The sequence below is a fragment of the Aythya marila genome (genome assembly GCF_965140915.1).
Source record: "Aythya marila genome assembly, chromosome: Z".
Taxonomy (NCBI): domain Eukaryota; kingdom Metazoa; phylum Chordata; class Aves; order Anseriformes; family Anatidae; genus Aythya; species Aythya marila.
In genome coordinates, this window is record NC_139080.1 from 15,423,903 (window position 1) to 15,437,529 (window position 13,627).

The following is a 13,627-nucleotide window of genomic DNA, read 5'->3' on the forward strand; positions in this document are numbered from 1 at the left end:
ACATTTTCCATGCATTGCTGAGTGTGCTGCAGAGAACCTTTACAACTTTGCACAGAAGGTCCCTGGTACCCATTAAGCCAGTCATCACAGGTTATAGTTTCTTATTTTTAGTACTTTTTACTAATATGTATTTACTAACGTAAATGTAGTATAATTTAAGTAATGCTAAACATAAACACATCACCTGATCTTTGCACTGTTTGATAAGTTCAGCACCTGGTAGCCTATCTATGCTTTTCCATGGAATTACTTCCCTTTTTCAGCTATTCATCAACAACCGGGGAAATTAATACCCCATCTCCTTAGCAGGCAATGGAGCTCAGTGAAACAAAACCAAAAGCAACCCCTCGCCCCTCAGCCTGTCCTCACAGGAGAGGTGCTCCAGCCCCCTGCTCATCCTCCTGGCCCTCCTCTGGACTCGCTCCAACAGCCCCATGTCCTTCTTGTGCTGGGGGCCCCAGAGCTGCGTGCAGGACTCCAGGTGGGGCCTCATGAGTACAACGAGACGGTGAATCACCTTGCTCAGCCTTCTGTCCTTACTGCTCTTGGTGCAGCCCAGGACAGGGTTGGTTTTCTGGGCTGCAAGCTCACATTGCCAGCTCACGCTGAGCTTTTCTTCAACCAACACCCCCAGGTCCTTCTCCTCATGGCTGCCCTCAATCCATCCTCTGCCCAGCCTGTACTGGTGCTTGGGATTGCCCTGGCCCAGGTGCAGGACCTTGCCCTTGGCCTTATTGAACCTCACTGAGGTTCCCACAGCCCCACCTCTCAGGCCTGCCCAGGTCCCTCTGGATGGCATCCCCGCCCTCCAGCTTGTCGACCACACCACACAGCTTGGTGCCACCAGCAAACTCGCTGAGGTTGTACACCAAAAACTAGACGAGAACTAAACTTTTACTTTGTGACTTTTTCTGAAACTTTTTTTTTTTCCCTGAAATTTCGATTTCAGTGTAATAATAATGCATTTTATTTTGCAGTAAGGATGATGTTGCACTTCAGGAAAAATGCTATGTATGTACAGTAGTAAGACCAAACTCACATTTTAAGCAATTTTTATTTTCTTATACCTTCCAGAATCTTCTGTAAAGCTTACACATTATTGTAATTAGCAAGTTTGCCTTTAAACAGTCCTTAAATATTTACTAGAATTCCTTAGTTCCAAATTAAATATTCATAATTAATGTATTTTAAATCAAGCACTCTTGTTGACACACATAACATTGTAATCAAACTGTCTTCTTTCCGTTGTCTAATTGTCTGCAAACTGAGTATCAAGCAACTACAGAAGAACAGAATTTAGTGTAAACACTGTATTATGGCAGTTCGTGTTGAACGAGGTGCAGATTCACAGCTTCACTTTTTGAAGTAAAAAAAAGCATTTAAAAAAAAACTACTGAATACAAGAGTCCAGCAGAAAAACAAATAAATCACCTCAAAAGGCTAACTGATGTTTTTCAGAAGTGGCACACACTACTACGCTATAATACTTAGCATCTATATAGTACTTCATGTTTTTAAAGTGCTATACAAATGCTGTCCAGACAAAATGTAGCCAGAATCCAAATCTGGAGTGAATGGTGATCAGGTGAATGGCACGATGACAGCGAAGTGTAACATAGTTACTACAGAGAGACCAAGAGCTTCATAAATAAGTTAGCTATACATGAATGATAATGACCACATATTTTTCAAGGGGAATGTATAAATATGAAATTATTAGCATTTATGGAGTAGGTTTCTGTGACCACAACGAATCGACATGGGAGCTGTAACTGGCTTCACAGGCTTCAAATGCCTAACTTGGAATTAACAGGGAACATAAGGAAACCATATCAGTGACAAACACAGCTCATTTCAACTGCTAATACGAAAAACTTCAGACCTATCATCCTTACACATCAATGTGAATCCCATGTTTTATAGACATTAATTCTCTAGTGCCTGTCAAATACATAATAAATGAACACAGATGAGGTAAAGATGCTGTTATTGCCACATACAGCCAATATGGCAAAGGAGGAGTTTTTCCAAATGGACAGATCCAGAGGCCATGACGAATCCCATCACGAACATGATGAGAAGTCCAGGATATGAACAACATCCAAGGAAGAAAGCACCATGAGTCTTTAAGCCTGAAAAGGTGCATAATAAACTTTAATGTCAGAGCCACAACAGGAATCACAGTAGAACAGTGGAGAAGTGGTCTCTGCGGAAGATTCAGAGCAGCCTGCAGAGAAGAAAAATATAATTGGCAATGGCTACAATCATGACAAGCAAAAAAAAGGTTTCATGGATGTTTAGAGGTGTATTACCAAGGGGCTGAGTGGAAGTGCAAAGATAAACATACCATTCCTTCCCGCTGTGGCTATTCAAAGCCAACCATACGAACACCCAGATGTGTCAGAGCTCCGTGCTGTCCTGTCAGCAGCAGGGCTGAGGGTGCTGGGACAGGCTTTTCTCTATTTTGTGACATGAATCATGCACCCTACTGAGCAGTACTAGCAGCAGGAGAGGAAGCGAGAGGGATGAGGTATGCTGTTTGTCATCCAGTCACACAGCAAACAGGAACCCGCACAGTGTGCTGCACTGATTATATATATTTAATTTCACAACAGTGGGAAGGAGACCAACCATACGATACACTTGGAACAGCTAATGTGCTTCATTGGCATTTACTCTCAAAAATTATACTTTTGTTAATACCTGTGAAGTCGTACTGTTCTCTGTTAAATGCTGTCAAGCCAGAAATTTCCAATTCAGCAAAAAATACTGAAGTTACATATATTTCACTTGCCTAAGCTTTGCTCCATTAGATTCCCACATGCTTGTTTGTGACTCTTAGGTCACAAGGTAGTGACTAAGCTTAGTCCTGTTTAGGTGACAGGACTAAAAAGATCACAAATAAAAAAAAAAACAACAATGATGAAACTGCAACAACTTTAGAGGTATAAACCCAACTCCTTTAAGTTGCTGCAATGGGTACATTTTCAGCAAATCTGTTTTTGTTTCATATGAGCGTATTGTTCAGGGATTAAAGGTAGAAAATCTTGTGATGGTGAAACTGTCTATCACCTACCCTACAAAGACAATCAGATTTGTGTTACTGTCAGCAAGAAGCTAAAACATATATATTTTTGTAATTGCAGTACTGTCATCAGGCTTCCAAAATGCTGTTGCCCAAGTTCTGAAAGGATGGCCTGTTTTCTCTTTTACATTCTGTAACTAGATCAACATTCACATCCTTAAGTTGCCAAGCCCAAGAGAGGAAGATGTAGTTCTGTTTGGCAACATAAGCGATTACATTCTTTCTCCTACCAAATTGCTCACCCTTTAGAAATCATGATGAGATCTTTAAAAAAAAAAAAAAAATAGTATATTCCTTTCCTGCCTTACAATATCCAAACACCCCACAAAAAGTACAACATCCCCAGGTGGATGGACTACAGGCCTGGGGGACTCTTGTCATTGAAGACACACCTGTACCACATCCAACCCTTCACGCCACTCTCGTTTATCAGCCAAGCTGAAAGCAACTGCAGGCTGCAGAAACTTCCTGAGTCAGTGAGGCTGAGCACTGGTTCATAGACTTTATACATTTGCGTGCAAATCTGGAATACACAGAGGTACAAATTCCAACCAGCAAATTCTTTGTAGACTTCATATTTATTGCCAAAAATAATGTGGGCAAAAGGTTAGATCACATGCTGCTCGGTACACAAGTATTTGTCAGAGTAAATGTAAGGACCGCAGGTGACTATTTACCCTGAATACTCCAGAAAAAATAATGATGAAATTGTGAAAAGCGGCCCACTAGCCAAATAGTCCAAGCAACAAGCAGTGTCAGCAGGAACAAGCGGAGGAGTCTATAGGTAGCAACCTGCAGTAATGGCAAAACTGCCTTGTGCTGCACTGAAGAGCTACTTCAATAAAGTAACCTATCATCAGATTTAATAGTTGTGATTAAGAGCATGATAATTAATTGTGTATAGCTATGTAAAAAGTACTACTGTTATAAATTAGTAACAGTGGAGTGGTTAGTTAATTAGATTTCTTAATTTATTAGTTTCTCAGTTGCATAAGCAACAAACGCTGTAGTCTCGTAAAACAGTTACTCTCAGTCCTGCAATCTGGTAAGGGAGAATGAGACTGGGACTAACAAATAAGCAGTAAAAAGGTAGTAAGTAATAAATCATACAGGCAACAGTCTGAAATTACGACACGAAACCAAAAGTCGCATCATATTAAGCTGAGGAAAGAAAAAATCACACATTAAAATCAGGTCTAGCTAGCCAGGCAACAACACAGCAGAGAAGTTTATGGGGATTAGGTTAGATCACAAACTAAAAAGACTGCTGGCATTGCAAGAAGACACAAAACCCATAGCAGGATTTTTATGCTGTTTAAAAAAAGACAAAATTGTATGTATTTGTAAGTGAAAAGAATTAAACAAACAACTTAGCTCAAATTTAGGCTATTTTTGTTAAAATACTGTATGTGGTTTGGGACAGGGCCCTTTAAAGACAATTTAAGCAAGAGGAAATCCAGAGGAGACCAGAAAAATGGCAGGACATTTAGAAATCATAAATCCAGGTCCTCCAGCCTTTACTCAGTGAGTTACTTAGTTAAGAGACTTATTGTAAAGCAGAATGTCTATTCAAGTTGCAAAAATCACACCGTTACAGATCTACATCCCTGATTTAGAAACCTACACAGGACACAGTTTACAGGTAAATATCCCTTATTAACCCAATTAACATACGGAGGAGAGTGGAGTTAGGTAGGCAAGGGACTTTGACAGGGCCTTTGGGCATCTTGCCTTCTCCTTATTTCATCTATGTAAGTGTGGCTACTCAAGGGCTACTCTTCTGCATGCTGCACTTGTATTCCTAATTTAAAAAAAAATAAAAATAAAAATGAAGAGAGCACAGCAACCGGACATCTTTTCTACACGGGTATTAAAGAAAACGAGATCTAACCATCAACATCGGTAATTTAGGTTCAATACTAGAAAAAAAAAAATACATATAGCTGCTTGGAAACTGAAAAAACACAGGAAGAAATTAACTGATATAATTCCAATAGTTACCTTTGTTTGGGACACAAGGGGCAGCCTACACAAACATTCTCCATCACAGAAAGTGTGAGCATATTTAACCTTGCCTCGCTGGGGGCAGCAAGGAGGCAGGTCACCTCCCAGTCCCACAACACAACGCCCGATTTTCTCAACTCGCACTGATGAAGGGCGCCATCTAGTCGTCATTGAGAAGAAATACCCGTGATGAGTACCAGAAAAAGTTGCAAGAACATTTTAATGTTTTTTTTTATAAGTTTTTAGTCCCTCATTACTTGTGCTTACGATTTTAAAATAAAGAATAAATGTGAGAATAATTATGTTTAAATGCTGTACTAAAACGTCGCCATTACAGGACTCATTAAGCAAACTTTCCTTTTCTTTATCTAGTTCTCTAATTTTATGGCATTTCCACCTGCAAAAAGTACAGGAGAGGGGAGGAGCAGGGGTACCTAGGGAAGCACCACCCCAGGCACCAGCACCTGCTGGGTGGGTACAGCCGGCGCAGAAAGCAGCTCTGCAGGGCAGGCCCCGGGTGTCCTTGTGGAAGGGAGCTGAGCAGCAGCCAGCAGCGTGCCCGTGCCGCAGAGAAGGCCGGAGGTGTCCTGGGCTGCACCGAGGAGTGCTGCCAGCAGGCAGAGTGAAGCGATTCGCCCCCTCTCCTCAGCACTCGTAAGGCCACCTCTGGGTATCGTGCCCAGCTCCAGGCCCCCCAGCACACGGGAGAGGTGGAGCTATGGAAAACCTCGTCCGATGAAGGGCCACCATGGTAACTAAGGGACTGAAGGAGCCTTCCCCGCTGGAGGAAAGGCTGAGAAATCCGGGGCTGCTCTGCCTGGAGCAGAAAAGGCTGAAGGGGGCAGATCTCACCCATCAAGGTCTAAAAATAGCTGAAGGAAGGGTGAGGAGAGAAGAGAGCCAGACTCTTTCAGTGGGGCTCAGTGCCAGGATGACAAAAACAGAGGCAATAGGAAAAAAGTGGAGCACAGGAGGCTCCCTCTGAACATCAGGAAGCACCTCTGTGCTGTGCAGGTGATGAAGCCTGGGCACAGGCTGCCCAGAGAGGCTGTGGACTCTCCTTCCTAAAAATTCACCTGGACACGGACCTGGGCACCCTGTCAGTGTCCCTGCCTGGGCAGGGGTCAGACCAGGTGGCCTCCAGAGGCACCTTCCAACCTCAGCCACCCCGTGATGCTGTGAAAACATCCTCTTTGTCAAAGAGGAATAGAACTGATCATATCAGAAGGTCCATCAAACTTACCAGTAGGAAAACATCTTTTATTTACAATAAATACTGATACTGTACACAAATAAAAAACCTGTTTTCCCACTGGAAGTCTGATTTTTTTACATCTCAACTATAAACAATGTTTCTTGCATATATCTCTCTCGTCCATTTTTTAAGAAAAGGTAAAACATTTTGGATTGTAGTTCTTTATTTAAAGGATTGCAAAGAACAGCAATTTCCTCTCCACCTCTTTCCTTCCTCTCCTGCCTCTGTGTCCTAAGAATTATGTCCTCTGTCATCCATGTAAACAGCTTAACACTAGTCTGAGCAAGCAGGAGAAGAAAGAACAGGACACCATGGAACAACTTATGCTCTGGTTGAATAAATAAAAGTTTCCCCTTCTGTACAAAGTAGCACCTATGCATATATGTGCTAGCAACACCATAGCAATGCCTGGTTACAAGCAGAGTGGCATGGCTCTAGGGGTGGGGACCATGAGCTGGTACAGCCAGAGCTTGTGGACGGAGCAAATGTTTTGGAGAGCCTGCAGAAGAGAGTGTGGTTTCAGGGGAAGCTGAGAACAGGTGGTTGGAGCACACAGGGATATATGTACGTGTGTCAGCAGGGGAGTGGGCACACGACACACCAAAAACACAGGAGAACCCCTGAGAAAAAACACCACAACCTAGTAAACTCATTGTACTGATAAACGGTACTGATAAAGGCAGTTCTGCAAACTGTCTGTTAGGCATATATTCACATATATTCCTTAGCAGGAGCCAATTCACATTTTTCCTTTTATTAACAAGTTTGACACTTGCTTGATTTCTTTTACAACCAACTATATTTAAGGACAATCTCAGATTATTTTTTCTTTTTAAAGGTGAACATGCTATATACATATTGCTGGTTTGTGGGAGACATGTTTATAGAGTTGACTAAAAACAAACCTCCTACTGCTCAGTATGAGTGGTTGAATGAAACAAAACATCAGCTGGATGATCTGTTTTCTAGATTTCTACTCCTTACTGTACACAGAAATGGAATAATCCACTTCATACACAAAGCGTGCATGGCAGCAGTTAAATGTTAATTTGGATAACCAAACAACCATATTTGGATAACCATAGGATACCATGGAAAGAGGCTTTCAGAACTTTTTCAGAGCCTCGTAAGGGGTAGAACTTAACAGGGGATGTGGTATTTCTTCATTTTAAAATAATAACAATTTTATAAAAATATGAATTCCCATATATCTTTTTAAAATGCATCTAATTAAAGTATCATTTTGTTGTTGTTGTTTAGGATACGGTAGATGAACAATAAAATTAAGCTGCCACCCATCTATTCACTTACCTTTAATGACAGGGAGCCAGCAAGGAAGAAGTGGTCCACATCGATGACGGAGGCAAGGAAGCCAGCCAGGGTGACTTCCGTGAAGTCGCTTTTCTTCCTGAGTCCGATCACTATCGCCCAGGACCACATTCCTAGTATACCATGCACTGCATTATCAGAGAAGGCTCGGAGCCAGTCGTTTTGCTGAATGAAGGAAAACTGCAGAAGCTTGTCTGCAACAAAGCAGAATACTCCCAAACCTAGACTAGAAATAACTGAAGCTGTGCTGAAAGTTTGGAGGAGAGCATGGGCCTTTTCAGTCTCAGACGCCATGGCAAAGACCACGTCACAGCACACAAAATGTCATCAGGATATACACTGTGCATTGTCCCACGTATCTTCAGTTCTGCAAATGTCAGAAAGAAAAAAGTATTGAAGAAAAAAGTCATTAGTAGAAAGCATTTGTCATCACAGCTACAAATAAGCACAAGAAAACAATGTTTGCATTTAATATTCCTACGGAAGCTTTGATTTTAATCAAGTTCATTTAGGTGACAACTCTGAATTAAAATGCTTGTCCTGTTCCAATCAGCACACACACCTTCGTAACACAAAAAGCTCTAACTCCGCTTTTTGAAATGCAGTTTCACAAAATAACTTGAGCTGTGTCTATGATAAGACACTGAATATCTTTCAAGATTCCTCCTGGCCTTAAATTCATGATATTCATCAAATTAAATCCGTTCCGCTATAACAATAGGACAAAAAAAATCAGTTTCAAGTATCCTTGGAATTTATGCTCAAAAAATCTCAAATATGCCAGAACAGTTAAAAACAAATTTCTAATCTATATTTTCAATATCTTTCATAGTTTGTAAACATATTTATTATTGCCATGGTACACCTCTCTGAGCTATTCCTTGTTTATTCCAGGGTAAATAAGATTCGCGATTAGAATAAGCATTAAGAACTCCAGAAACACTGTAATATCCTCACTGTTGACAATAAACACAAAAAGACAACACCTTTCAATCAAGCAGAGGTAACCAAAACTAACTTCTTACAGAGTGAAACTACGTATGCTTTTCCTCTACCTCCTTAGCATTCCAGCAGCAAACTCTACGGATACTTCTAGGACTCCTCTATTATTTGTCACGTTACCTTCAGAACAGCTCTTTCTGCAGAACTTATAAAAGAACTAATCCCCATCATTTTAGCTTTCAAGAGCTGACCACTATAAGTTGAAAATAAAGGCATTGCTATAAGTATTAATAATCACTTAAAAGTCCTTAAACAATATTTATGCTTATGTAATTGTTATGAAACCCACTTGCACAAGATTATTTCTGGGAATAATTACCCTGACCTTAAAAAAATGGTTGACACCTCAAAAGAAATTTCAAAAGGAATCTGAGGTCCAAAAGGACCTCACCAAAGAAGCAACTACAACACAACACCTGGGTTATAAAGACAGAGCACTCATTTTAATAATAACACTAAATAAAAAAAAAAAAAGAAAAAGAAAAAAGAAACATACATGTATATCCACATATAATTGATGTATTCCCTAGCTTTGTGTTGTTAAACAGGCACTGAAAAGCAGACTTTAAAGCACAGTATCAATTCTAACTATCCAACTACTATAATGTTCTCTACTTCTGTGTAGCCCCATCCCTGGCAGTGCTCAAGGCCAGGCTGGATGGGGCTTTGAGCAACTTGGTCTGCTGGTAGGTGTCCCTGCCCATGGCAGGGCTTTGGAACTGGGTGATCTTTAAGTGCCTTTCCAACCCAAACTGCTCTGTGGTTCTGTGATAGAGCAGTTTCAAAGCCTGCATCCTAAGACACTGCTATATCTTTGCAATACATTAAATCTTGATAATTCCTTTCTTAGTAGTTATACCAGGTACATTTTTATTCTAAATATGCGTTTTCAGAATGTATCAGACCTTCTTTATAAATGAACACTTCTAACAACATCGATTGACAGTATTTTAGAATTTTAATCATTATTAATCATAAGCCCCAGAAAATATAAAATGTTTTTTTCTGGCTTATTTACATGCCTATTTATTGTAAAATTATCCACAAGACATGACTACTGGCATTAATCTTTACAGAAAAAAAAAGTCACTGAAGGATTTATTTGGAAAAGGTTAAAAAGAGAAAAGAAAGCATGAATAATACATCGTCTTTGCACACACATGAAAAGAAGTGGGTCAAGTTTAGAGCCTGTTAACCATGACTGCGCCTCTTCTGAATAAATATACAAAATATTTCCTGAAACACTGGAACTGTCATTTTTTGAGGAGTGATTTACAATATACTGCATATTTATGAATAAATTATTTTTCAAGGAACAAATCACAATATCCTCAAAAAATGTTTCTTTTACAAAGGCACCATGACAGATTGGATTTTATTTAAAATTATCATAAAATCTGTGTTAGAATACAAAGAATACAATCTGGTGAGAACTGATGTAGCAACATAGCCTTAAAAAAACACATTGATATTCGGAGCCAAACTTACCATGGAACTAGGAGAATACATTTTTTCCCATTGCAGTTGCTTTATTCCAGTAGAAAATGTGGTCTATGCCTTAGAGTTGAGTGTACTCCGCTTGCTGAATCCAGTCCAATCCAGTGCAGGGAAGACAAAATGCAGTTTTTTCTGTGCCTAAATAAATCAAATAAATCAATAAATTAAATAAAGTCTATGCGTGGTCAGTCCAGCTAACATGCTGAAGATTTAGGGTGGGTCTACACGAAACACATGCACATGACAGTTGATCTAGTACCACTGTTTCGAGCTGTCATTGCTCATGACATTTTTATATGGGATACAGCATTCAGTATAATCTGTCTATACTCCCCAAATTAAATTTTACAGATATATTTGATTTCTTTTATGGAAACATGAAAAAACTAATTTCAACAAATATATAGTTGTCTTTGTAAATTACTGACGCAATAAGATATTTATATTAAAGCTGCAAATATGCGTTCAGGGAAACACCTGACACTAAAATGCCTTCAACCTCCTGGCATAAGAGCAAAATAAAAATCCAATGGCTAAAAGTAGCATTTAGAAATGTTATTGCTCTCCAAAATTTTTTGCTACAATTTAATGAAATACATGAATGCAAATAGGAATTAAATGTCTAAAGTTCTATTGTCTGTTTTATACAAGAAGTCAAAAGTTCACAGTGATCCCCTAGAATTCCATAATCTCCTCAAGAATATAATTTAATAGCGGATATTAATCTATATGAAAAACTTCATAAAATAGTATTACCCTTTAAGACACATGCTCAAACTGCTAACGTGTTACCTCCTGGAAAAGCAGGTATGAGCACAGAATGATCTGCGAAGGACTAATAATGCAAATATTTTGCGTCTGATAATTATAGTGGATGATAGGGCTCAGAGGGTTGGAGCAGGTCAAAGAGGAAAACAGACAAAAGCTCACAAGACATCTGCAGAATTCCACCACGATACTGAGGAACGAACTGAATTAAAAGCAACAAAGAAGGAAGAAAGCAACAAAGGAGGAAACAAACAAACAAGCAAAGAAGTGAGCAAGCAAGAAAACACAAAACGAGGAATGAGCACTTTTTAATTAAATTGTTTCTTTCAGGGACCATAAGTCAAAGTGCTCGCAAAGAGCCCTCCCAAGCTACCAACATGCATCCCTGCTCCTCCAACAGCACTTTGGAGCTGAGAGGAATTTGAGGGGAAGGAAAGAGTTGAAGGGAATATCCCAAAAGTATGCAGCAGCTGGAGACAAACCGCAGTGCGAGACAGCAGGGGAAAATTTCATTTGTCATCCGGCATCAAAAATAATAATAATAATAAAAAAAAAGTACGGTTTATTTATTACCCTAATTAATTACAACTATGCCATTTGGGCCATAAACAGCTAACCCAATTTAAGACTAAAGCACTGCCGTGCTGTGTAAGGGGACTGGGGGTGAGGGAGGACGACAAGCCAAGCCAGAGGGCTGCCCGGAGGTGGGGGCACCCTTTTGTTTCCCGGCAGAGCAGCCACAGCTTCCCCGCAGACCTCTCCTCGGGCCTCAGGGAACACGAATGCAGCCACCTTTAGGGCAAAAACCCCGCAGTTAGGAGCCTGACGGACGCCAAACTGGGAGCCCGGGCGGCTCCCGCTGCCTTCCCGGCGGTCACGCCTGACGAGCCGCCCGCAGACACCGCAGCTCCCTCCGGGGACGCCCCCTCCGAAAGGCCGGCAGCTGCCCGCGGGGCCCCCTCGGCACACCGGGACCCCCCAACCCGCCTCGGGGCGGCGAGGAGCAGCCCCAGCCTCCCGCCGGCCCCGGCGCCCACCTGAGGAGCGGCGGCCGCCGGCAGCCCCCGGCGCCCCGTCCCGCCTCCGCCTCATGAGGAGAAGCGGAGGCGGGCGCCGGGCCGCCGCCGGGCCCGCGGGCATGCGCGGCCGAGGAGCAGGCTGGGAGCGCGGCGCCCTCCTCTTCCTCTTCCTCCTCCTCCTCCTCCTCCTCCTCCTTGTGTTTCTCCTTCTCCTCTGTCGCAAACGAAGGTACAACTCAGTCTGAACTTAGTCATATTTATAAAAGGCAATTAAACAGCGCTGAGTGCGCGGGGAGTCTGTGCTCTACCAACACGCACACACGAACATCAAACCTTCTAAAAATACAGAACATTGCTCTTACGTATTCATAAGAAACCCCAGTACGCCTGTACATATGTACAGTCAGAAAAGGTATCAGTTGAAACATAAGCATGGCAAAGTTTTAAAAGGCAAGTGTTTAACAAACAATCCTTTAAGTCTATTACTATTAATGTCCATGACTGGGGGAGCACTGTTGGGGTTGGTAATCCCAGTTGAAGTGCTCCCATATCTTCCGTGACTTCACTGGTTTCTCTCAGACCATATAATGGTCTTCATTTTCCATTCCTTTTCTTGATTACTAACACCAGAGAATTCCAGGGGTAGTCGTGGGAACAGCGAAGGCCTGCAGTGGCAGTAGTGGCGGGGGCCGATGGTGCAGCAGGAGGATCGGTGGCTGAGCCCACAGCTCCCTCACAGCCTGGCAACCCACACATGTCTGACTGTGGCCCCACAGGGCTCTGTAAGGCCCCAGAGACTGCTCCCCAGTGCCAAGCAATCCCACCACAACCTTGTCGTTTTTAGTAGGTCCCACACCTTGATATCAATTTGGTCCCATATTTCAGGATCATAAACTGTCTCGTTGTTAATAAAGGAAATAAGCTGCAAGGTTACCAGGACTGTCCATGTTCCTAAGGATGTGTGATTCCTCATAATGCACAGCTACTTACCAGAGGGTCAGTTGTGTGTGTGGCTCCACTTGTCTCAGCTTGAGCTTCTTCCCAGCTCCAGTGCCTGTTTCCAGCGACTTTCTGTGCGAGCCTCTCTGAGCAGTTTGCTGAGTTTGGCTGAACCTATCTTCATGAGGCGATCAGTGTGCCTGTTCCTGTCCTGGTCTCCTTTCTGCCAGCCTGTTCCTTTTCATTCCTTTTTTCATCACATCGTGTTGCCTTTCCATCTTGAGGACGGGCTCCCCTCTAACACCCTTCGCCCTGCAGCAATCCTTTTCCAACAACTTTCCATCGGTCAAACAACTTTGCCCAGCAACAGCAAACCCCCAGCAACTTCCATGCCTTAACAGCTGCAGAACAAGCAACCCCAGAAGGCATGGCCTCTCCTGAATCACCCTTCTTTGCGCCCTCTAAACTCTTACATTCCTGATGGTCTCATTGCTAAGAGTCTGATGTTACCACCAACCATGGGGCTTGCCGACCCCCATGGCCAGACTCCCACATCTCCCCCTTCTTTATTAACATCAACCATCTTCTTGACACAAATTATTACTCCATAGATCACACTCCCTCCTCTTCTTTTGAATGTCATTAATACTTGTCTTGGCTTCAAATTTGGCCAAGGCCAATTGAACCATAAGAAAGACTCTGTCTTCTTGAGGACTTTCCACCTGGATT

General features: G+C 42.0%; 1 protein-coding gene across 7 annotated transcripts; it reads right to left on the reverse strand.

Annotated features, from left to right (window-relative positions):
- Window positions 1–1,040: 1,040 nt before the first annotated feature.
- Window positions 1,041–12,078, reverse strand: TMEM267 (transmembrane protein 267). Of its 7 annotated transcripts, none has more exons than XM_082783011.1 (5): window positions 11,978–12,061; window positions 11,628–11,732; window positions 10,164–10,310; window positions 7,656–8,040; window positions 1,041–2,227 (listed from the first exon to the last, which is right to left on the reverse strand). In XM_082783011.1, exons 4-5 carry the CDS (start codon window positions 7,965–7,967, stop codon window positions 1,892–1,894), a joined length of 648 nt encoding a protein of 215 aa, XP_082639137.1. In that variant the 5' UTR covers window positions 7,968–8,040; window positions 10,164–10,310; window positions 11,628–11,732; window positions 11,978–12,061; the 3' UTR covers window positions 1,041–1,891. The 7 variants fall into 7 exon arrangements, with proteins under 7 accessions (XP_082639137.1, XP_082639138.1, XP_082639135.1 ...); XM_082783012.1 differs by having other exon boundaries at window positions 11,697–11,732; window positions 11,978–12,030; XM_082783009.1 differs by lacking the exon at window positions 11,628–11,732 and having other exon boundaries at window positions 11,978–12,078.
- Between the last annotated feature and the right edge of the window lie 1,549 nt (window positions 12,079–13,627).

Excerpts from the sequence above, each read along its gene's own strand:
- TMEM267 (XM_082783009.1), bottom strand. The coding sequence starts at position 7,967 with ATGGCGTCTGAGACTGAAAAGGCCCATGCTCTCCTCCAAACTTTCAGC. Across the intron at positions 2,228-7,655 it reads CTGGCTCCCTGTCATTAAAG|GCTGCTCTGAATCTTCCGCA; the intron begins GTAAGTGAATAG and ends TCTTCTCTGCAG.